Below are 25316 nucleotides of genomic sequence, written 5' to 3'. Positions count from 1 at the left end.
CATCTGACTGTAAGCAGAATGTTTCTAGGAATCAAACCCAACAGACTTCATCCAAGGATGACTGCTGTCAAGGCCGAAACTGTGTTTAGGAGCCTGCTGAGAATGAGGGCTAGCAAATAACTGGCAAGAAATGGTGAAGTCATGCATTTCACATAATTTTCATATATGTTAAGGAATCAACTTCAGTATCTAAAAATTCAGTTCTAACCTCCATATGGCCAGGACCAATCACATGTGGGTGACCTGTGGCTGCCCGGGGAGTTAAGTGGTTATAAAGACAGCAGGCCAAAGAAGTACAGGCATTTACTGTGCTAGGCCTCCTATGCTCACCTGTGGCCTTGGACATGCAAGGAACCAATAAACAAGGAGCTGTTGAAAGCTTACGTTTCATTGACAGCAATTCAAATGTCAAAGCTTTTTACTTGAATTTTAGGATACAGTGTACTTCATATAATATCTGTTTATGTATATCACATAATAGTTCATCTTTACCTACATAGTATGTCGAAAAGCTATTTTAGACAGTGAGTCAGTGAAGGAATGGGATTTACGTGCATACAGCTTTGCAGGAGCTACTGCTATAGGGCAGACAGCAGGATGGAGACCTCCAATAAACTGCACTGTGAGAAGGGAGTCAAAGACAGACAAGTCTCCTTCAAGGGCCTTTCTGAACCATGCATGCTGTGAAGGGATTTTCTGAGGACTAGAGTGAATGATAAACACCTCATCACAATGAACTGACACCCTTTCAAACTGCAAACTGGGGCTGCGGACGGAGCACAGCAAGCAGTCCTCTAGTAGAACCATTCTGGAAGTGCTCTGCGTTACTAAAAACAAGCGTGCTTATTTCCTTTATACAAAGCAGGCAGAACACGAGGGTATAGACCAGGAACCAAGTGTGCTCGGTGGGTAAAGGTGTCTATCCTTTCACACAGCCATAGGGTTCTCTGCATGGGCCAACCGTTCCTAGACATCCAGAGATACTTCTGTTGCTTTCATTATAGAGTTGATTTACATCATTGTTAACTTTTATCATTATCTTTGGTTATCAACACTCATTCACTACACACTACTGTCACTCAGAAATTACAGAGGTATCTTTAAAGAGATAGATCCTTGCATGGTGTGAAAACAGTGTATGCAACAACTACCACAAACCATCCACACCAGGCCCTAACACTGCTCTAACCTGTCAGTCTATCTGGTACTGAATGTTCTTCTGCATTCTGTATTTTAATACAAGGGAACATCTGTGTTCCAAGCTTCAGTGAGTGCTACAAGTGCTGTTTCATGGTTGTCTTAACGTCATCTAACAAATCACAGCTCAAGTCATGTGAACATACCTGCCAACTTACTACTTAATGGCTCACTGCCAATGCCCAAAGTGGCAAAGCGGGAAAATGAATAGAAAAGGGTGGGAAAGAAAAATTCACCACATTTGTGAATTACAGGTCACAATATGAATAATATGGAAAATGTGTTCTTAATACTACAAATAGCAGGTAGCTTCCTTCTGCCTATACAGAGGGAGAAAGGCACCTCAGAACAATTGCTCTTTAGAGGCTAGGCACTTTTCCTGTCCTCTCCAGCCACAAGGGAAATAGAAAGAAATTTCACAGAAATGTGTGATACTGCAGAGCTCTCAACTGCCACAGGAGACTTGCTCCTCTGTGCACAGCCCACACGGGTACTTAAGAAAGGAAGGCCATATTCACTATCTTTACAACACACAACTTACTTTTCCTAGAGTGACCTTTCAAGATGAGGTGAGATACTGTTTCAAGGGCTCCTCTTCAAAGCCCATACATCTCCCCACCTTATGAAAGCTCTTACTTCCTGATAGCATCTGTGGGCAGGGTAGGGATCCAAGCCACATACCGCCCTCCCTCTGGACCCTGGCTGGATTCCGGGCCTTTTCCTTCAATCCCAGATGCACACCATCCAGCATCCAAGATGAGAGAAAAAACACACTGTGGGCCCATCCAGCTGGCAATGAAGTCATGGGAAGACGACATGCTCTCTGCCAGGCAGTAGTCATCATATGCACAGCCCACTCCAAATGCGTCTGCGGCCAGCAAGGGTTGTGCTCGCAGGTACCTTGTCTTCACGGGGTTTTGGTGGTGAAGGATCTGAGAGCACTGAAACTAATTTTGTACATTACATACTCTGGGATCCTTTCTACTACCCACTTCAAAGCAGAGCGTGGTACAAAGCAGGCACAGTCTGGCATCCCTATCACACTACAGGTTTCAGCATCAGAAACAACCAATACCACTTCTAACCCAGACCACACCAAAGTGCCTTGGGGCCACAAGTGGTTCCATTTGTGTTTCGGGCAGCACTCTGACGTCACTTCTGAGACTAGAGGGGCTGCTGCATGCAGCACTCAGAGAAGTGTCCAGCACATGCACTGAATAGGGTAGACCAACAGTGCCCTGGAGCCCACCGGGCATGGTCTCCTCCCTGTGCTCCCTCACTCCTCGAAGTGTGGTGTTCACCAGCTGGCCTCCTGTTGTACCTGAGCTGTGGCCTTAGGCATGCAGAGCTTAAGTGATTTAACTGTTTAGTCACAGACAGCATGCTCAGTCTGTGTCAGATTTGGGTTGTGAGATGTTAGGGAATGCACGCAGATGTACAACACAAGCATAACCACCTGCATCCCTGTTGTGGAACAGATAGGGAGAGTATTAGGCTTCTAAAGAAAACAATGCCCAAGACTTCAGTTACACCCAGATCCTCAGTAGCTGTCATGGCTGAGCTCTACTGCCTGAAAGAAGAACTCAGACAGAGCAGGGACACAGCATGGTCCTGTGCTGGCTGAAGAGACGTTTATAAAATTCACAGACCTCTGGAGTAGAAGAGACATCAGAGAGGTTGCTTCATCTACCACTTCCAGTGTAGGCAAGGGTTTGTAAGAGGAATTCTCTTCAGTGTCTCTCACCCACTTGCCAAGGCAGAGAACAGAATGGTCAGTGTATTTGCATACAACAGGAAAGGTAATAAAAAACAAAAACCAACAAAAAACAAAAACCAACAAAACAAAAAACCTCAAAGGACAACAGCAACCTGTAGCTAGCATTCAGACCAATGGTCTCTGTAAAATACTTTCAGAGCTAGCTAATAAACTACTGTTCAAGATGAAATGCAAAGGCAGAGGAGAAAAAGTAATCCCATCTAAATTATAGGAGATTAGTGTTGGTCTAGCACTAATGACATTTCAGAACTAATAAAGTATAGCCAAGGGTCAAAAACAGTTCTGAGCTAGGGAGGATTAAATAAAGAACACAGACAGCAAAGAGCTTCTGTTGGATTTGAGAGAAGACAAGACACAGCAGGCAACGACGAGCCAGGAAAATCCCATCCTGTGAAGGCTGGGAGCCTGGGCATCTGGCACCCACTGTCCTTGGTGATACTAGTAGTCCCCTGGGGGGGGGGGGGGCTGCTCATGGGTCACATGGCCATGCTGATATGTTGCTTCTGGCCCTTCCCTTCTCAAAAGCCTCCAGGAAGTCAGCAGTCAGAAGTGGAGTGAGCCTGAAGACGTACATGGATGAGACAGAAAGGTGTCTGAACGCAGGATTAGGAGGCCATGGCTGGAGAGCTGCACTGACTCTGTCTCTCTGCATAGGAACCCACAAGCCTGCCTCCTTATCAGGGAGGTAGGGAGGTGCATGGCTGCATCTCTAACCACCGAAGGGCAGCCTACAACAGAAATTTAGGATATGAAAACAAGAGCCAATAAGCACCTCAGACTATTTTACAGTTAGGTAAGTTATAGTGATGACATTTCATTTCTAAAGGTTTTTGATATTATGTCTCTTAGTACTAGCTATTTTATGCTTGTGGGGTAATTAATTACAGGTAATGACTGCTGTGTTCTTCCAAGTTCTTACTACAGTCAGACATAACTCACCGTCTTTCCATCTCTGCATAGCTCAGCGGTATTAAATATGGCTGTGTTAGACCTATCTCTATGACTCTGTGTGTGTGTGATGCATGTGTGTGCATGTGGAGGTCAGGGGATAGTGCTGGATGCCTACTGGTTTCTAATCTTATTTGAGACAGGACCTATCTCTGAATCTAAGGTGTGTCACTTAAGCTAGGTAGGCTGGCCAAGTGTTTGTGCTTGTTGTGCAGCAAGCACCTTGCCCACAGAGGCATCTTGCCCACCCTCTCCATAACCTTTGATGCTGTAAGACTGAAACTCTAAGCCCATTAAGCAGCAAAGTTCCTCCTCGCTCCCTGACCCTGCCAAGCTGTCAGCAAACACCTTTCTACTTTCTACGTCTCTGATTTCAACTATTCTAAGCACCTCTCACATAGAGGAAGAGACTTATCTTATGATAAGACAACACTTATCTTTTGGGGACTGACTTTCTTTGTAGCCTCAGGTTCATAGCATATGATAACAGCTGCTTTCTTTTTCAGGCCACATAATATCCTGTGACACGAAAGACCTTATTTTGCTTTCCTATTCATCCTCTGGATGGACACCGAGGCTGCATCCAGACTTAGCTGTGTTGTATATAGTACTTCAAAGGGCCCCATCCAACATTCTTCTTGAACTGCTTTTTTGCAATGGGTCTCATGATGCTATCCAGGATGAACTCCAGGTTCTGGGTTCAAGTGATCCTCCTGCTCCAGCTGTTCAGCTTCCCCATTACTGTAAGAGTGTTTTATTTGCACTATTTGTTAAATATACTGAAAATTCCCAATGAGACAGTTGTGGCATCCATGTCAAAAATTATGTGACCATATATGCAAGGGTTTATCTCTGGGCCTGAATTCTACTATTCTAGTTCATATGTCTTTCTTTATGCTAATCTTCGTAACTTAGATTTAGTTGTAGAATTAGGAAGCATGAGGACTCCAGCACAGTATTTCTGATGTTCCTCAAGATCCTATGGACTTTAGAACAGGTCTTCCCACTGAGCTGTATTAAATCTAAAGATGCACTAATATTTGGGAATCACTGACAGAAATATTAAGACTTTCAGTTCATGAATATGGATGCATTTCCATTTCCTTACACATTACTTTCCTTTCAAGAACATCTTTGTTATATAGGCTTTCCATCTGCTTGATTAAAGTAATTTCTCAGTATTTTATGATGCTACAGTAATTGCAACAGCTTCCTTTCTACAAGGTTCACTAGTATACAGAAATGCAATTGTTTTTGATACACTGATTCTACATTTTAGTTAGTATTTTATAGAATCACTTATTAGTTGTAATAGTATTGTCTAGAAAACTTAAGAGAGTGCTATATGTGCCCTACTCACCTGAACAGATGAGTTCATTTCTTCCTTTCCAACTTGGATGCCCTTCATTCTTTTCTGCCTAGTAGCTTTGGCGAGAAGCTCAACAACTATGTCCCATAAGAAGTGGGGAGAGAGCCATCCTTGTTTTGCTCTTTGTCTTAAGGAAAGAGGTTCAGTCTTCTGCAGTGAATAGGATACCTGCCATGAACTTTTTACACAGCTTTTATTATGTTGAGATAGCTACAATGCATGTTAGTTTGCTGAATGTTTATTACATGAAAGGTGCTAAATTCTGTCAAATGCCTTATCTGCATCAAGAGAATTGGACATCCATTCTTTTCACTTGTTCTGTTAATGTAGTTTGCCAGCATGACCAATCTAGGTTGAGCCATCCTTCAATTCCAGGACCAAATCCTGCTGGACTGTTGTGTATAAATCCTTTTAAAATATGCAGTTGAATTCAGTTTGCTAGTATTTCTATTCAATATTCACAAGAAATATGGGTTTGTAGTTTTCTTATTATAGTTTCTCCCTGGATTACATTATAAGGCAATGCTGCTCTCATGGAATGAAACAGGAACTGTTACTCCTTCTTCAGTGTTCTGGAAAAGTTTGAGAATGGCCAGTATTATTTCTGTGAATGTGGAACTCACCAGGAAAGTCCATGGGTTTCCAATTTCCTTATTAGGTACAGGTATACTCAGAGCCCCCGTTTCTTAGCAATTTAGATAGTTTCCAATCTCTAGAAATTTATTCACTCAGGTTAGCCAAATTGTTGGTATACAATGCCATAGCACCTTTGTGATTTTTATTTCTACAGAATCAGTAGTATGTAGTACTGTCCCTAACTCATTTCTGATTTTAGTAATTTGAGTTTTTTCTCCTTTTTCACAGTCCATGTAGATATAGATTGCCCAGCTTAAAGAACCAACTTTGGTTTTTGTCACCTGACTTCTTCCAGTTATGAAAGCTATATATGTTAATTATCTTTTAAAATCTACTGAGAGTTAATTTATGTTATGATATTGGGTCTACCCTGGAAAATTTCCAGGAAGCATCTGGGGAAAATAAAGGATATATTACATTCTGCACATACAGTAGATGTAGTTGGTGTACCAAGCCATTTAAATTCTCTGTGCTTCCTCACTTTCTGACAAACAGTTCTACCTACTATTCAGAGTCAGATACCGAAACAGACAACCATTAAGAAAAAACTTCATTTTCTTTTTTAGAATTGTCATTTTTTGATTCACATACTTTAATGTGCTTTTGGTATATATTTATATTCATTTGTGATATTTTTAATTAAAACCCCTTTATACTTATTTTAGCATGTGTGTGGGCACATGCATGCCACAGTATGTGTGTGTGGAGGTCAGAGGACAAATTGCTGGAGTTGGGTCTCTCCATATACCAAAGAAGTCTCAGGGAATAAAGTTTGGGGGCAAGTGGCTTTACCTGTGCAATCCCTTTCTATTTTGTGTCTTTTCTTACTGTGCTGACGTTTTGTTACAATGTATCTTGTTCTTCACTGCCTCTGTAGTCCCTTTGGCTTTAGAGTCCACTTTGTCTGATAGAAGCCACTACAGCTTTCATGAATGTGCTTACTCAGTTTTGATCCATGCTTTTAACTGGTTTTGTCTCTGGATCTAAGCAGCCTCATATTGACAGAATAACTGGATCACATTTTACCTATTGAGTTAAATATTCTTTTGACGAGCGAATCTACTCATACTTAAGTAATTATGAATAAGGAAGGATTCACTTATATCATTTTACTGTTTCCTGTAAGGCTTATGACTTTCTTAGTCATTATTTCTTTTGTGTATAGTTCTTTTTTTATGGTGAAAAAATTTAATTCCTTTTCATTTTTGAGCATATTTTTATACCTTTTTAGATTTGTGGGTATGTTTTTTAAACATTCTATAGTAAAAACACTGATTTATAAAAGTTCAAGCTAAGTGATATACTTTTTAAAAGCTGCTCTTTTATAAGTGCAACTGACTCACTTTTACTATTATTTGCTTAATGCTTAAAAAAAAAATCCTTCCACATTGTACGGCCCTCAATACACTAGTAATTCTCTTAGGTGTATTAGTATCTTAACTTACATAGAAAACAAAACGTGGCACTGTAAACCTCTGTCATGATGCTGGTTTTGAAACTGAAAGATTTATCTTTATCAATCAATTTCTTTATAGTATGCTGGTTATTTATTTGTTGTAGTCAACTACACAAACCAGGCTCATGTGGGAAGAGTGAATTTCAACTGAAAAGATGCCTCCATGAGACTAACCTGTGTGCAAGTCTGTGTGACATTTTCTTGAATGATGTGGGAGGGTCCACAAAACTGAGGGCAGATGCCATTCTAAGGCAGGTAGTCCCTTAGGCAGTTGGGTAAGCAATGGGTAGCAAGCTAGTAAGTTTTCCCCCATAGCTTCTGCTTCAGTTTCTGCCTGGGCTTCCTTCAAAACTGGGCCATAAATAAGCAAAATAAGGTTTGCTCCCAATGCTGCTTTTGGTTGAAGTTTTATCAAGCAATATAGAAAGTGAACCAGAGCATCAGGTTTCTAGGCTCCATCTAGTAGCTCCAATTTCATACTACATGTCCACAAAGTCAGGCACGAGGAAAACCCTCCTTTAGCCTATTTCTCTGGAAATATTTTAATTTCTCATGCTTTGAAGACTGACAAGGTACTTTTGGATGGTAGGGCTATAATTTCCCCCCACCCCTCCCCACAATGAATATATCACCTCAAGAATAACTTTAAAGATTTCTGATAATAAATTTCAAATATTTTTTTGTTGATTGTTCTTATAGGTGACAGGGCATTCTTCTGCTGCTTCTAAAAGTCTCCATTGTTTTTTAAAAGTGTGATTATAATCAATACATCTATGCATGAATCTACTGAAAATTGTTCTTTGTGCTTGGGTGTGCTCTATGTTTGTCCACATGTATGTACACACAGAAGCCAATGTCAACACAGGGCACCTTTTTCTGTTGCACTCCACCTTATTGAACCTGGAATTTGCAGATTCAGCTAGCAAGCCTCAGGAATCCTCTAGTCTCTGTCTCCCAGTGAAGGGGTTATCGGCAACTGGCTTTTTACATGGGACTGGGGGTCCAAGCTCAGGCCCTCATGCTTGAACTGCAAGGACTTTATATTGAAAAGGCCAATGAGTCTCTTAGATGTTCCTGTCTTTCTCATCAAACATGGGAAGTGTTCAGCCATTATTCTTTATTTATGCTCTCAGTCCCTCTCCTCTGCCGCCACGCTCCAGCTCTACTGGTCATCTTGGTCTATCTCCCACACCCTTTATGTTTTCTGCCTACCTTTCTTCCCCAACTCAGAAGTCTAAGGCCTTGGGTTCCGGAATTTGGTCATAAGGAATTAATGAATGCCAGCTTGATTAAATCTAGGAGAATGTTCAACCCTTCACAGGATCAAACAAAACAGATTTTTCTCTTTTAATGCATTGGCTCTAGAAAAACAACCGTTCAGGGAGTGCAACACTTCCTGTTAAGAATGACAACCTTAAAAAACAAAATGACAGTGAGTTACTAGTTAACAGTTTTGAATGGCCGTGGTTTGCCAATGTGTTGTCCAGAGCCCCCTGTTCCTGCTAAAGGCAGTTTAGACAAAATATCCTGGCAATTGCTCAGGGTTACCTAGAACATGTTTCTCTATGGCAATCAGCTACTCAATCTCTGAAGTGTCTTACTAAATATATATTACTCATGGCGATGGTATCTGAGAATAACAATTTTAATGTTATTCATTTCCTAAACATATTCAGTCAGCTTTGTTTGAAATACAGGAAGCTAATGCAAAAAGAGAACACGAATAGTAACTCTTAGGAAAACTGATACCTAAGTATTACTGCTCTTCTGAAGCAAAGCCTGCCGGGAACTTCTCTGTAGGGCATTCATCAGCATCAATGCCCTTCTTGCCGATTCTGTAGCTTGTCTGAAGGCAGAGCTTCATTTCAGGGATGACTATGAATAAGGGAACTGCCCAGGTTGCTTCAGTGGGATGGCAGCACCTGTGACACTTCTTTTGTGAAGTCACATGGGAAAAAGTGCAGTAAACCATATCACACAGGAACCAGAGAGCAGCTCTTCAGAGGTAGTGACTGAAGGCAGCCATTGTCCGGTGCATTTCAGCCTTGCTGCTTTTGTTACATTGGCTATAAGAGTTCTAAAGTACAAAGCTGAGACTTAAAAACTTGCTCTACTACACTGTATTCTTTGCACTGGAGAGAAACTGGGAGATGTGCAGATATGTGTCAGGATACTGACTATATAATTTAGAAAAGGGTTCTTAAAAATAAAACAAAACCAAAACATTTGTTAGCCAGGTGTGGTGACAGGAGCCTTTAGTTACAGAACTTGAGAGGCAAATGTAGGCACATCTGTGTGTGAGTTTGAGGCCAGACTGCCCCACATAAAAGTTCCTGATCCCAAGGATGATGTAGTGAGAACCTGTCTCAAAAAACAATACAGAACATTATTTATGTGTCTGTGCATATGTGTACACAGAAGTCAGAGGACAACCTGTATGTGTTGGTTTTTTTCTACAATGTTGGTCCCAGGGATGAATTTCACATCACTAGACTTGGTGGCAATTATCTTTATCAATGAGCCATCTTACAGGCCTGAGAAAAAGCTTGTTAGTTCTAACTTTAAAATGCTCTGGAAGATAACTACGGTGGAATTCCTTAGGCACGGGCTTCTAACTACCGTGAAATTCTTTAGGTATGGGCTTCTAGGTAATTTTTTAGGAATAAGAGTAGGAGTTACATAGTATCAAAAGCCAGACAGCTTTGCACTTGGTGGATACAAGACATCCAAGCAAGTGGCTTCTATGTCACTCTCACAAAGCTTCCTCCACAAACAGAATTGTGTCCTACATTATCACCACTCCTGAGCAGCTGAGAGGAAGGTGAGAAGCAGTCATCTATATACTGTGCATGCTCCCTAACAACCGACAGACTGGCATTTGACAGAAGTAAGAATCAGCCTGAAGACCCTTCGGTGAGAAGTCAGATATAGCTTGTTTCACTCCTGCCTCCCAGAGAAAGGGTTGGCAGGCAAAGCAGGAATGCACCCATTGTGCTTCTATGCATAACACTCACTGGCACTTCAAAAACAAGCCAGGATGCACAGTCTGCACACTACAAAATTCTTTGAGTGACTTGAGCAGTGCAAATAAGGGCTCCACACAGAAAGATAAAATCGGGACAAACACAGTGTTGGAACACTACACCGACTGTCTGGACTCATGTTACATGAGTTGGGTCATTTGCTAAAACAACCAAGTAAGTCAAGGTGGCCTCCTTTTCTGAAAGAGCACACACATCAGCAAGTCCATGTCTGGATTCTAGGTTCCTGTTCTAGGTGCCAGTGGCAGACCAACAGGAACACTACACAATACAATGCTTTCTTTCCATCTACATGGCAGTAAACTGCAACTTTGTCGAGCGGGCACAAGGATCCTCTGCTTTCCAAAAGGTATTCTCACCTTCTGTGTGAGCACTCACTTTCCAGAAGGCGTTCTCACCTTCTGTGTGAGCACTCACGAGCTTTTGGTAGACAAAAAAGTTTGATTTACATATTCTCTCTTCACAGTATAGGTTAGGGAAAGAGAATTTACAATTTTGTTTGTATGTGGCACTGGCTGACCTGGAACCCACATTGTAGATCAGGTCAGCCTCAAACACATGAAGATCGACATGCTTTTGCCTCCCAAGAGCTGTACCACCATGCCTAGTGAGACTTTATGCCTTTAATAAAAACTAATTTGTTTAAAGAAAAATAGCAGTATTAAGATTCTGGTTTTTACTGTCAGTTCAATAACAGTTGGCTGCTTCCCTACTTACTGCAAACAACCAACCATAAAAGCTCCAGAGCAGGAAACATGCATTCTAGCAACAAGACTTCCTAGTCATTAGCAGTGTCCCTGGAGATGTCCCCTGAGGCTGGGTACAGTGAAACATGGAAGCAGGAAGGCATGTGAAACTCTTCACTCACTGGTGAGCAAGTCCACAGCTCCCTGCTGCAGGGCTCTGTGGACTGCCTTTACAAACCTAGCCTGTGGACTTTCCCTTCAATTGCTTCTCCCTGATGCTGTCTGGTCACTGTTACTAGCTGGGTTCCTCATGAAGACCCACAATAGAAAAAAGCATTCCACTGTTTATTTGAATTCTCACATTTACCAAGATAGGGCTGCAGTGGTTAGGGCTAACTGTCACCTTGACAAAATCTACATCACCTGGGAGACTGGTCCTGATGCATGCCAGCAAGGGATTGACTGATTAGGTTAACTGGAGTAGATGGCTCCAGTCCCAGGCTAGAATGCAGACTGAGTTCAGAAAGGAAGCTGAGCAGGAGCACGCACGGCTTTCTGCTTGCTGACTGGGTGCAATGTGACAACTGTCTCAAGCTCAGACTTCAGACTGCTCTGTCAACTGTGTGCTAAAAGAATACCTTCCCTCTTCAGTTGCTTTTGTCAGGCATTTCATCACAGCCATGGGGAAGAAACTAAATAAACGGTACTATGGTTCCAGCTTCCCAAAGCAGGGTTCCAAAATGCACAAAAGACTAGTTAAAAACTGCCAAGTTCTGCAGAAACCATCCCTGTGCACAGAGGTGTCCTCACTGTTAAAAGGCTCCACTCACACATTAGTTCAGAACTACAAACATAAAGGGGGCTGTGAAACACATTTTGGTCAGTCCCTGGGGTGCATGGACCCCAGGATAAGGGATACACTTCAGGATACAGGACCACAAAGACACCTAGGATGGGTTTTCCAGCAGGAAAGGTCAACTGATGAAGGTGTTTTATGCGAGCTGTTTAGGGACCATGACAGCAAACTGAGGCACTTGACCTGGCGGAGGGTGATCATGGAGCCATTCCTGGAGAAAGAAAACCTACACAAGTCAAATCTTAAAGGGTGATGGGGCTGGAAGTACACCCTAAGGTGGCTCCCAACTAGCACTTAGTTGCCGACTGCATTACTTTGGCTCAGACAGCACAGCAAGTTTCACCAAGTGATTAGTATATACTACATGCTTGTCACCAGGATTAACACAGCACAGCTGCACCCATCTCTTCTTCAAGAAAACACTGTTGAAAGAAGCACAGCATCCAAGCCAAGAGAGGGTTCTCCCTGGAAATCTAGCTTGCCCTGGTCCCAACACATTTGAAGTAGGAAGTTCTGATAGCATCCTGAACTTTCCAGCTTCTGGTTCCTGATCTATAAAACTGAATCAATCATTCCCAACTCTTAAGCAAACTGTGCAAGACAATGGACAGGCAGGATGTGGCAAACGGAAAACACTCAGTTAATGATTAACATGTTTTAGTATGAGGTGCAACAGACTCTAACACCTGCAATGTGCACACTGATCACTTTTTTCATATGGATGCATCTATATACTCCTCATTGAAATTTAGAGCATGGCTAGTACCTCAGAAGTCCCATGTGGCCTTCTAACACATTCACGTCTGCAGCTTCTACAACCACTCTTCTGCCTCCTACCAGAGGAATCATATAGCACAGGTGCTTTTAATACCCAGTTTCTATGGCTTAGCATTATGCTAATGAAACTATCAATCCCTTGCACAGAGCCATCTGTTCTCCTTTACTGTGTTCCACGACAGGCACAAGCAGCGGCTTCTTGTTTTGTTTTTTATTTAACTATTGATGAACCCCTGTTTACTACAACCTGAGAGTACTTAGGAATAATACTGTTGTGACAATTCCTGCACATTATCTGCTAACAGTCACAAGCACACACTGGAGATCCACCCAGATGTACACTGCCGGCTCACAGAGCAGGTGTGTATCCATCAGTGTTGGCCAACGCTGACACCTTATACCCCACAGCAATGCAGTAGAGCTCAGGCTGCTGCACAAATGCCCCTGGTATCAGCTGCTTTGTCAGACATAGCAATGGGATGGTGGACAGAGGCTTCTTACTGCAGAGCTCTCTTTAATGGGCACTGGATCTCTCTCTCTCTCTCTCTCTCTCTCTCTCTCTCTCTCTCTCTCTCTCTCTCCCCCCCCCCCCCTTACGTGGCATGCCAAATCTTTTAACCTGTTTTTGAAAACTGAATTACCTTTTTTAAAAGCTGTTTTATAGAATACTTGCCATATTACTTCAGTCCAAAGTCAATAAGGTAAATAATGTTCTCAGCATTTCTCTAATAGTGAGTGCTCCCGACTGGGAATGTGGTACCTTGTTTAGGAAACCCTGTCTCCCTTGGTATAGCAATCATATCTCCCATGACTCCTTCTAGGAGCTCTGCAGTCCTCCTGCTCACAGTGATAACTCTCCTTGAATTAACACTGCTGAATGGTGCAGGAGAGAGACCTAGGGCACTCTGCAGCCCCTCCTCCCTCCCTTCCCATTAGTGGGGACCTCTTCTCTGTGAATGAAGGGTCCTGGCAGTATTTCTACACTCTCTGTTTTGCTTTGGATGTCAGTCTGGAGTGTTAGCACTGATTACAGCACCTGCAGAAGAAAGTTTGCCTTTCTCGAACAGACTAAGAGACATAATAAGATATGTACAAAAGAACACTTACTTGTTAAGGAGCCATGTGGGGTTATTCAGGATGCTTTATAAACATGCTAATATTTCAGTCTCTATAACCCAGAAGAAAGCAGTAGGGACTCACAGACTTAGTGAGGGGCCTGGGTGTAAAGAAGTGACAGAAAGCAAGTTGAGGTCTGTTTGAACCTGGAGCAGACATACCTGCCGCTCTGCTGTTTCCTCAGCACAGAATTACATACTATTATTTCTACAAAGACTTACAGTGCTTCATGAAAGTGAAGTGTGTGTGTGTGACACACACACACATACACATATACACATATACATATATATATACATACACACACAAATGTAGTCTTTCAACACGGGGAGGGATTTAGATATGGAGATAAAGAGGGGGGTGGGAATCATAGCATACACATAAAACCCAGCTTAGGCTCTCATTCTATCCCTGTCCCCACCCAATCCCCCCAATAAAAACAATGTATGAAAAAAAAAAAACCCACATCAAGGACTACCGATCAAAACATAGATCAAAAAAGAACGAAAAGAAAAACATTTCAAATAAAGTTCAGCTGTTTCTATTTGGGAACAACAACAAAAAAAATCCCACTTGCCACAATAAACTGACAAATGAGAAATTGACTCTGCGGTAGTGGAGCTGGAATTTTCCGATGGCACCAGCTACTCTGTCATTACTGTGGGTGACCCAAGAGGGAGTGGGGGCGATCAACAGCTGGGAGCTGGCTGGGCTCACATCCCTGACCCAGGAGTACCCCAGTGCAGGCCTGCAGGGCTAGGCTCCCCTCTGAGCCTCGGCTTTCCCCTGGCAGTGGAAATCCCTGTTGGTTGCATAAGCTGCTTCCAAATAGAACAAAAACCTTCCTGCCTCAGCCCAACCCCAACCCCAACCCAGCTCTGTTATGCCAGCCTGATCTTCCCATCTGCAGGTGACCAAGGAGGCAGAGGTCTTTACAGTGATATCTACTGATTTCTCATGGAAAAGAATGGACATCTACAATAATCTCAGGCCCCACCAAAATACATAGAAAATGCTCAAGAACACTATACAGCCCGTTTATCCAGGGGTAGAAAATGGTGGTGCACATGCAAATAGCAACCCCTGCCCCTCTCAGACAGAAACACATGCACAAAAAAAGAGGGATGGGGGAGGTCTCTGTGAGGGACAGAGGGGGCAGAGAGGGAGAGGAGTGCAGGACAAAGGACGGTATCTAAAACTGGATTAAAAGCTTGGTTAGGGTGTCTGGAAGAAATGGGTTAAATCAAACATTCAAAATTATTGACAAACCTAGGATAAAGATTCACTAACAATTGAAGAACCCTTGGAAAAATTTTTTTCTTAGTTGCTCTGATTTTTTCTTAGTCTGCCTCCTAATTAATAAAAATAAATAAATGCAAGAATCAGATGGTAAGACTTATATAGGAAGAATTAAGAAGGAAGCTCAGCCGGGCAGTGGTGGCTCAGGCCTTTAATCTCAGCGCTCAGGAGGCAGAGGCAGGCGGATCTCTGAGTTCAGGGCCAGCCTGGTCTACAGAGCAAGTTCCAGGACAGCCAGGGCTACAAAGAGAAATCCTTTGAAATCTTGAAAAACCAAAACAAACAAGCAAATAAGCAAGTAAATAACTAAGTAAATGTAAAAAGAGGCTTAAGAATGACAGTGGAGGCTTATAAGTGAGAGTGCTGTCTCTGGGCAGATTGCTCAGTTTTCAGTTGAATTTGGACCTGCTAATTGAGGAATGTGGAAGGGAGGTCGATGAGTAGCACACCGTTTACCTTCAAGGGTTTACAGACAACAGTGGAAACTGTTACAACACTCAGCATAGCACTGATACAGCCTGAGCCAGGCCACTTCCCATCTTTGTCTAGGCGGCATCAACAACCTTCACAAAGGTTACACAGTCTTGCCTGAGGCCTGGACCAATGTCAGATCTGTAAAAGACATTCAGTAAACACTGCCAGAGATAGTAGAAGAGAGTTCTAGGCACCAGGAAGCCCAGGAACATCTACACATTTGAGTTATAGAAAAGACAGCAACAGAGCCACTGAAAGAAGGAAGCAGAAAGAAGAAAAACAGAGAAGCCAAGACAGGCAGTATAGTATACCCAGGGCATGATTAATTCTGGTAAAACATCAAACCACAGGGCTGGAGAGAGGGCTCAGTAGGTAAGAAACCTTGCTGTCCTTCCATAGGACGATTCCCCAAACCAATGCTGGGCATACATCTGTGTAAGGATGTGCATGGGAGGTCAGAGGGCAGCTCTGCAGGCCAGCTCTCTCCTTCCACTTGTCCATGGGCTCTGGGATCAAACCCACATGACTAGCCTTGCAGGACAAGGGCCTTTACACACTGAGCCACCTCACCAGCCCAAGAAAAGCATTTTCAAACAGACTTAGATTGTCCTCCAACAACAAAGCCATATTAAAGGAAATTCTAAAAGGAGCAGAAGGAGAATGCCAGGTAGATGGCAGATGTGAGTAAGGACAGGAAACATGCTATGCATGCGCACAGAGCTAAACAAATGCTGACATTGTATTAGAAGAATCAATTCTTTATTACTGATTTTTTAATACTTAAGTGTGTGCATTTGCGTATGTGCCATGGTATATGTAGAGGTCAGAGGACAAGTTGTGGTGTTGATCAAGATTGGCAGTGAGCACCCTTATGTGCTGACCCATTTTGTTGGCCCAAGAAACATACTTTATGAGGTTCAAATAGAGAACAGAACATGTCACAGCCAGAGTATGGGAAGGTGTCTTAGTGGTCCTGTACTACCAAAGAAGAGGAGTATGAGGCTAGAGACTGGAAGATTCTGTCGTGTGCTCCAATTGTTCAGGAAATAGTGCCAACAGTTAACAAGCAAGAGCTCATGAAAGTAAAAGCATATGACCAGCAAAGAAAAGAATTCATCAAGTTTAGAAACGACCTGCAAATGTGAGAGGAATCTTTGCTAGGTATACATCTCACAGGATATCTAAAATATACAAAGAACTCTGAAAACTAAACCCCAAACAACCCAGTTTAATGAGCGAATGAAGTGAACAGACAGTCCTCAAAGGTAAAGTATGAAGGGCCAATAAACATATGAAAACATGTTTAACACTTATGCCTGTCAGACACACATACATGCACACACACAAAGGATATTGAGTTCCCGTCTCACCCCACCGAGAATGGCACTCAGGGAACTAGACAGCTGTGAGGATGTGAGCAAAAGGAACTGCACTTAATTTCACTGCTCACAATAGCTACATGATGGGGCCAACCTACATGTCCACCAAGAGAAATGATAAAGAGACCATAGTGTGTGTGTTTGTATGAATTTTTCAGTCATAAGGAAATCAGGTTTTCTGCAAGATAAAAAGATGTAAATGGAGACAGTCATATGTGAGACCTAAAGTTTTTATGTCCACCTACTGTCCACACACTGTGTGTCTAATGACGGAGATGAACACAGCTCAAATACAAAGGCATCCATGAGCTTGGTGCTAGGGAATGGGGGCAGCGGAGCATCTCCTTCATGTGCTGTCAGAATAAAGTAAGATCGTGTGGAAACAAACAATAAGGATTAGCCACTAGTGAGTGATGTGATGTGCACCCCCCCACCCCCCCCCCCCCCCCCCCCCCCCGGCATACCGAAACGCTCCCCTTTGTCTTTGGTAAAGACAAGTACCAGAAAACCCTTCTCCACTCTCAGTTCGGGGAGCTGAGGGTAAACTGTTGGTAGAGGCCCTGCCAGGATGACAGGGCTCTCGCATTGGGAAAGACATCTTCAACTTCTACTGGCCCCACCAAGGCAAACACTCTTCTTCTGACCTTCCTTTTTCTTTGAGCTAAAACACCATCCACTGTACTCTGTAGACTATGCAGTGCCTGAAGACAATGCATACAGTGTGTCAACTCGGTGTGAAGGAGAGTCTTCTGAAGCTCTTGGTTGGGCTTTTCCTGATTTCATGAACTACTGTGCTCTTTAGAATGAGATTTTTATATTGTAAGTCTGGCGGATGGCAGCAGCTTTAGCACAACCATTAAGCATTTCTGTCCATGTTCTGAAGCCGCCAAAAGCAGATTCTCCCAGCTACACCACCTCTTCCCATCCTAGGCTGGCTCCTCACTGTCTAACCAGGCCTCACTCTGTCCACTTTCAGCTTCATAAGGGCTTCTCTTGCAAACACAAAAGTACAAGGCCATGCAGGGCTCAGAGCAAAGGGCAGGACAGAATTCGCCTCACCATGTAAGTTCTTATAATTAAATAAATTTCATTTCAAACCTAAAGAGGTTACACCTGGTCCCTGACTAATTATTGTAAACTATTTTATTTGGCATCATGCCATTGAAGGAAATAATCAAGGTCTCATGCAGAACGCTAGCCAGGGAGGACAAACAACTCAAGAAGGGGCAGAGATCCCATGTCAGCAGCAAGGGGCTGTAGGACAGGGTCCTAAGAAAAACTAATGGGCAGAGAATGCTTCTTACTGCTAAGGGACAGAATGCTACTCCTGTTTCTGTGTGGTCAAACCTTTGTTAAAGTAGTGCTAACTGACAGTTTAAGATTTCTACCTCAAAAACAATCAAATGCCGTATGCTTAGTCTAAGGAGCAAACACATACTTTGGAAGGTGAGCTGCCTTTGTCACACATCTTAGCCACACGATGTCTTCAGATGTCCCTGTTACCTTGAAAACCAGCTCATTATACTGTGAGCTAGCCATCTTATGTACTGAACCAACTCTGAGCCTGGGACAAGCCAGGCTATAGCACCCGGTTGTGGTAGCACCTGGTTGTGGATCATGTGCAAGGATACAGGGGTTGTTGTCATCAATGTTGCTGCTGTCCAGGATCAGAGGAATGCCATCCAGTTCATTCACCTAACGGAAAGAAGATGGACAACCAGGTCAGCACATCAAATAGAGACACATTTCTCCTCCCTAATTTCCTGATTATTATAATATTGTTTCACCTGTCAACAACCCAGAAATATATAAAAGCAGATATACAGGGATTAGATAGATGGCTCAGTCAGTAAAATGCATGCTTTACAACAACAAAGACCTGAGTTTGATCCCTAGAACTCATTATAGGAAAAAAAAAAAAAAAAAAAAAAAAAAAAAAGCAAACACACACACACAACCCACAGAACAGACAGAGGTGCACACTTGCAATCCCAGCACAAGAGCAGTGAGGATACAAAGGTCAGACTAGCCTAATGAGTGAGCTTCATATCAATGTGACCCTGTCTCAAAAACAAGGTAGATGGGTTCACCAAGGAGTAACACTAGAAGCTACCCTCTACTCTCTACACACAGATCCACACTTGTGCACACAGCACACAAAAAGAATAAAGCAGACATACGAGCACAGAGATAACTTTATTCTTTTCACCCTTCCTCACGACAGTTAGGGCATTTTGGCAGCCATATTTAAAAAGAGCAGAAGTAGATTGCATGCTAATGTTGCCTTTTAAAGATAAGCATCTTATCTGAGTTTTAAGGACAAAGAAATGCTACCAAAAGAGAGACCAGGCCATTTTCTAAGGAAAAGCTTTTTTAACCAGGACTCTGCATCCAGAAACAAAAGAAAAAAGGTTTTAACAATTGACATTAAAAAAGAAAAGACAAGTGAAAACTGAGGAAACTATCTGTAGGATATTGCAGATTTGTAATGTAGTTGCAAGGGACTAGCATTCTAATTCTGAAAGAACTGACAAAATGCAGTCTAAGACTCTCCCTCAGTGAGTAGCAGGGGCTGTTGGGTTTCAGCAGGGGACTGGGTGAACACAAGCTAGAGCTAAAGTCTGGCCAGGATCCCAACTTTGGGCACATTATGGAACCTTGAAGACTCAATTTTCTCTTCAATAAAATGGGAATGTAAAAGTCCATTTCAAAGAAGACAGGAACAACGAACTGGACTGTGGCTGAGGGTTATGATGCTAGCTGACAGCAGCAGAAAGTGGGGATTTCTGAAAGCCCAAGGAAGCAAGGGTACTTTCAACAGGGTAAATACGGACTTTCCTTCTGCACAGGGCTAAGCTAGCAACTTTTTGACAGTGAGAGAAGAATAAAAAATTTCTTCAGTGCAAACAAAAACAACAACAACAACAAAAAACCATTAAAGGGAAAAAAAAAGTAAAATTCCAAGGTCTATCAAGTGGGCAAGATTTCTTCTATAGAAGTGAAATCACATGATAAACACTGAAATTTAAGCAAGCTGTACAGGTAAATTAAAGATTTATTAAACATCATGGCTCCACTGAAGCTGTGGGCTCCTAGGTAAACATCTCACTCGCAGGGCTGCATTACAGAAGGCTACGGGAAACTTTTTATAGACATCCATGGACTATTTTCAATGTACACGGACTATTTTAGACACAGACAACAAATACATAATTATAGACTTAAGAATGAACACAGGGGAAGCTCACTGGGACAGAAGAAATAAATGTAACACCTCCCCAAGAGGCCTGACAAGAAAATTAGTTATTACAGAGCCCAAGTTTATTGCTCAGTTACATGTGTAGAGTGACTATCTGGGACCAGGGAGAACAATTAGGAAATTAATGAGTTTTCTTCTGTTAGCACTCCATAAAAGAAGGAAGTTGTTTGTTTCTTTACCTAACATGTTAGGAACTGATTGTAAACCCCTAATAAATGAGTCACAGGTTGTAGTTCTCTGGGGGAGCCAAGTTCAGTCAACACTTTCTTTTTACATGAGAATGCTGCCCTATTAGACAGTAAGCCTGGCTTCAACACTGTTTATCTGTTTCCTTTCTGTCCCACGGGAGCAAGTGATGCTGGAGGAACACTGCAAAGCATACAGGCCCTACAAGAGAGCAAGCTCCTTTAGGAACACAGACAGGGCTGGTTAGTCTGATGGATTGGATACTGAAGGAGTACACAATACTAAGGTGTGGCAGAAGTTTTCCCATCAGACCTCAGTGTTTAGTAAAAGAGCACTCATAACACAGATCTTTGGGCAGACTCACAGAGTACAATCTCATGCTAAAAAGAAGAACCAGTGCCAAGGCTGTACTAGTGGGACAGCACTTCCCTAGCAAACTTCAGGTCCCTGGTTCTATCCCCAACACTATAGACAGACAGACAGACAGACTCCAAATTTTAGCCAGGCCTGGTGGTGGACGTTGCTTTGTTTGCAATTTCTCAGAATTGCCTTGGCCGCTACACTCACCTGACAGTGCTGCTATAACAAAGCTGCACAGAGCCAATGGCCTACATAGAGCCGGCCACTCTCTCCCTGTTTCGGTGGCAAGGAGTTGAAGGGAAAGTGGTCAGCAACATGTTTTGTTTGCTGTTGCCTTTCTACTAAACATGGTGGAAGAGAATCTGCTGAGGCTTCTCTGGGCCACTGGAGGGTCCTTTTTGGCTTGCAGATCTCTGCTTTGACTTTCACATGATGTCTGGTCTATACCTGTAGACTGTATCCAAAGTGTTCCTTTGTATAAGGACACCAGTCATACCGAGCTAGGGTTAATTAACATCTGCAATGACTAGTTCCAAATAAAGGTCACATATGGCACTTCAACACAGAAAGAGAAAAAATGTACTTAAAAAAAAAAAAAAAAAAAAAAAAATATGAGACTTAGAGTGGTATAGTCTAAGAAAATGCCACATAACATCTTGGAGAAAAATGACATACTTACAAAGGTTGAGTTTTTCTTTAAATTTCAGCTTCTCTTGGTAACTTTTTATGATTTTCAGGTCATATATATTATATATGAAATATATGTGTATATAAGAAATATATGTTTTTATTTCTAATAATTTCATATATAGATATGAATATATTTATATACCTTATTCCTAAGAATTTCATGCTTTATAATGGCATTGTAGAAATTTTCATTCTTTGCTAGATATTATTATTTGTTTGGCTTCTGCAGACAATTTTTGCTGTATTGTTCAAACTGAGCTCAACTCACGGTCCTTCCAAGCATGAGGACTCCATAACAATTGCTCTCTCTTTTGTTCACGTGGTTGTTCTAGAGTTCAGAGTATACATACATCTTTAAATTGTTGCAACCTGTTTATAAACAGCATCACACTAATTCACATACAATATCTACCACCATGCTTTAAGGAGAAACTATGTTTTATACACAGCTGCTACAACAGAATAGGACAAGTTAAAGCTAGCCAATGAATGTCTGAAACCACTGTTGTGTTGTTTCTAAACTGAGGAACAGAGCAGTACAGGGGAATTACAAGCCACTTGCATCCTCCCCACCACCAGTCCTGTAACATTAACGAGACTGAATAGTCTCCATAATGCGTCCTGCATCCGGACCAGGCAGCTTCCTCAAAAACTGAGAATATAGCATAGATCATGATGCAGACAAGGTAATGATCTTGCTGACATATTCAAATTCATCTCAGTCAGCAGAGAAACACACCACTCAAGCTCAGCCCTACTATAGTTTCTCTCACTCCTGGAAAACCACTAAACTGAAGGAGGCTGTATCAGAGGTCTGTCGGGAACTCTTCAGTAACAATGTTTAGGTAGATCATAACAACAGGAAGAATGTATAAGCACTGTGTGCTCCCAAGTAATGACGTAGGAAAAGTTAATCTGATGATATCTGTAAAGATCAGAGATGGTCAGGGAAACCGTGAGGAGCATGTATGAAGTTCTTCAAAGCTCACCAAGGAGACAGAAGCAGCAGCAGAAGAAAGATAAATAAAGCATAAGACTGATATTGCTAACTGAGGAGTCATCTGGTTTTGATTTTGTAACTTGTTACACATTTCTCCCTTCTTCCTCAACCTATGTCCCACCCTACCCCTGCCCTGCTTAGTCTAAAGTTCATGGCCTCTTATTCTTTACTTATTATTGTTTTACACACACCACACTCAAAATAAATATATACACACAACCTGCTGAATCTAGTTAGTGTTACTTATATGTACATAATTTTAGGGCTGACCACTTGGCACTAGATACCCCATTAGGGAGCTCATCTATGGGAAACAGTTATATATATTTTTTTCTCTCTCTCTCCTCCCTCCCCTCTTCTCCCAGCAATCTTTGGGTTTTCTGTCCACCAGATTCCCCTTATCTGAGCTGCCTTGTCAATTGGTGTTGTCATTGTTCAGGTCTGGTTTACAAAGTCATATTATTAAGATGGAGGGAAGGGAAAAGGGCTGAGGGTGGGCAAGCCAGAATAAAGGATGCATGAAAAAAAAATCCCTAAGGAAACCAATATGTTTATAAACTAATTTAAGAACATAATTTTTAAAAATAAGCATTTGAACACAGATACTGTACACCAGTGGACAATGATTCTGCTAGGAGATATGGGTTGTTAAATAAAAATCCCAATACCAGGTTTGAGACACCACCTATGAAGTACCCCTTATGAATTGGGCTCCAGAGGCCCCTAAAACAATTCAGGTCATTGCCATTGATCTTAGATGCTAACCAGAACTACATAGTAAGACCCTACTGTTGAAGACACAATACACCTTCATTGCAAGATGCAGAGAAATAAGGGAAGAAGTCTTCCTGGTGACTAGGTTCCATAGTGTCAGAAGGCACTTGTTGCCTGCTGGGGTAAGTGACATCCCTGCAGCTAACCCTGCCTGCTACAGTACCAGGGCCTGCCATGCAAGGCATGTCCATTGGTACAATAGTGCACAGAGTTTACAGACAGGAATAACTAGCCGCTTTGGAGCTGGAGCTGGAGCTGAAGCTTGCTCTACAAGAAGGAATTCAGGCCCAATACTACTGTAAACCTCATCAAACCTCACACACGTGGACAAATGCTTTAACTTTAATGTCTTTGGACTTAAAATGTAATCTCTAGATTTTCGTGATTCCCTGGAAATCTGATAATGAGTTAGAATTAATATTCAAATATGGAATGTCTCCTGTGGACATTTGATGATAATGAATTTAGGCCTCTCACAGGAGTATATCAGAATGGAATACATTATCTGCCTTGAGGTCAATGTGATTTGGAGTTAATGAGATACACATGTTGTTCTGACCCACTTAAAAGTCTCCTGGGGGCAAAATGTCCACTCCTCACTAGTGGCTGATGAGGAGAAACAAAAGGAGCAGCTTGATGCTGGCAGAACAGCCAGACAAATAAAGGCAGAGTACCCAACCACACCAAACTTCTTCCCAAAGGAGGACACTCCATGGCCTTAGGTGATCAAAGGTGACATACTACACCAGAAGACCACCACAGAAACTTCCAGCTGGCTTGAAAGGTTCTTGCTCTGTGCTGATACAGTATTTCCCAACTTCTCTAGGTCATAGCTACTGACTGTCAGAGGCTGGCAAAATCCAAGTAAAGCCGGAACTACAGAAATCATATCTATTTGCTGTTTGATGCTTTCAAAAATTATGACAAGAACTATTTTCATGCAGTCTTATGTCCTTTAGATGATGATAGCTACTCACTTAAAAAAGGCATGTGAAGAAGACGAAACATCTCTGTAACTGGTCCTACATATGTACGCACCTACCCTCCTTTACACTCACACCAATTTCCAACCTAAAGCATATAGAGGTGAGAAGGAAGTGTGTGAATATAATTACAGTGTATAGTGATTAATGCCTACAAAAGAAATAAGCAAGATGATCTAGCAGAGGGATTGGTAAGTCATTTTTGATGGTTATCAGAGAGACTTTCTTAAAAAATGAAAACAACTGTGCTGTGACCTCATCTACGAGTGTGATCTACCCATGAAGATCGGTCAGCTACCAAGACACCAATATAAAAAGCCTTTAGACAGCAGCCAGAAGCAGAGTGTAAGGACAAAGAAAGGGCTGAGTGAACCTGAGTGACAAGCCGCACCAACTGGAGGCGTGCAGAAAGCCATTGGCAACTGCAGAAGAACTTGGGGAACAAAGAAGCCAAATCCTAAAGATGGTCCTGAAGGGCGCTCTACGGGTAAGCAGCACAGTCAATTCAACTTGTTCTGATGTCGACACCTGACCCACCTCATTCAGAAGCTCTAGTCTTGGGGGCCTAGCAGTGTCTATGATGCAGAAGTGTTCTCGGTCTTTACTGTGACTCCACATCAGGTGGGAAGTTTTCAAAAGTAATGAGACTTCCATCCATATCCTAGCAACTGAATCTGAAATGGGCGTGTGTGTGTGTGTGTGTGTGTGTGTGTGTGTGTGTGTGTGTATCCTAAGCATATGCTCATGAGAGACAGGAGAGTCTATGACAATATAAAGTCGTAGAAACTAGTAAACCACTCCAGACTGCAATAACCCAGTTTAAAGCATTGTTTGCTCACTGAAGCAGGATGTCCTTCTGAGTCCACCTGGCCCTGAACTCATGCTCTCCTTATCTCAGTTCCCCCAGTGTTGGATTCCATTTGTGAGCATCCATGCTCAGCTTCTGATTTAGATTTAACCCTAAAGAACTGAAGAGAACGAAAGAAGCACAGCACCGGAATACCTGTGAGGAAGCTGCTGCAGAAGCAGAACACAAAGGGATGTGGGCTTGGA

At 42.3% G+C, this 25316-nt stretch overlaps 1 protein-coding gene across 2 annotated transcripts in view; it reads right to left on the bottom strand.

The window, feature by feature from the left end:
- Window positions 1-25316, bottom strand: part of Atxn10 (ataxin 10) — a 140328-nt gene that overhangs the window by 4605 nt on the left and 110407 nt on the right. For both annotated transcript variants that reach the window (XM_076911806.1, XM_034517099.3), the window contains one exon: window positions 18643-18706. In XM_076911806.1, coding sequence (XP_076767921.1) covers window positions 18643-18706 — 64 coding nt within the window. The remainder of the gene's footprint in view (window positions 1-18642; window positions 18707-25316) is intronic.

The sequence above is a fragment of the Arvicanthis niloticus genome, chromosome 13 (assembly GCF_011762505.2).
Source record: "Arvicanthis niloticus isolate mArvNil1 chromosome 13, mArvNil1.pat.X, whole genome shotgun sequence".
NCBI lineage: Eukaryota > Metazoa > Chordata > Mammalia > Rodentia > Muridae > Arvicanthis > Arvicanthis niloticus.
Note: the sequence above shows the minus strand (reverse complement) of the source record. Positions and strands in the feature narration are given on the sequence as shown.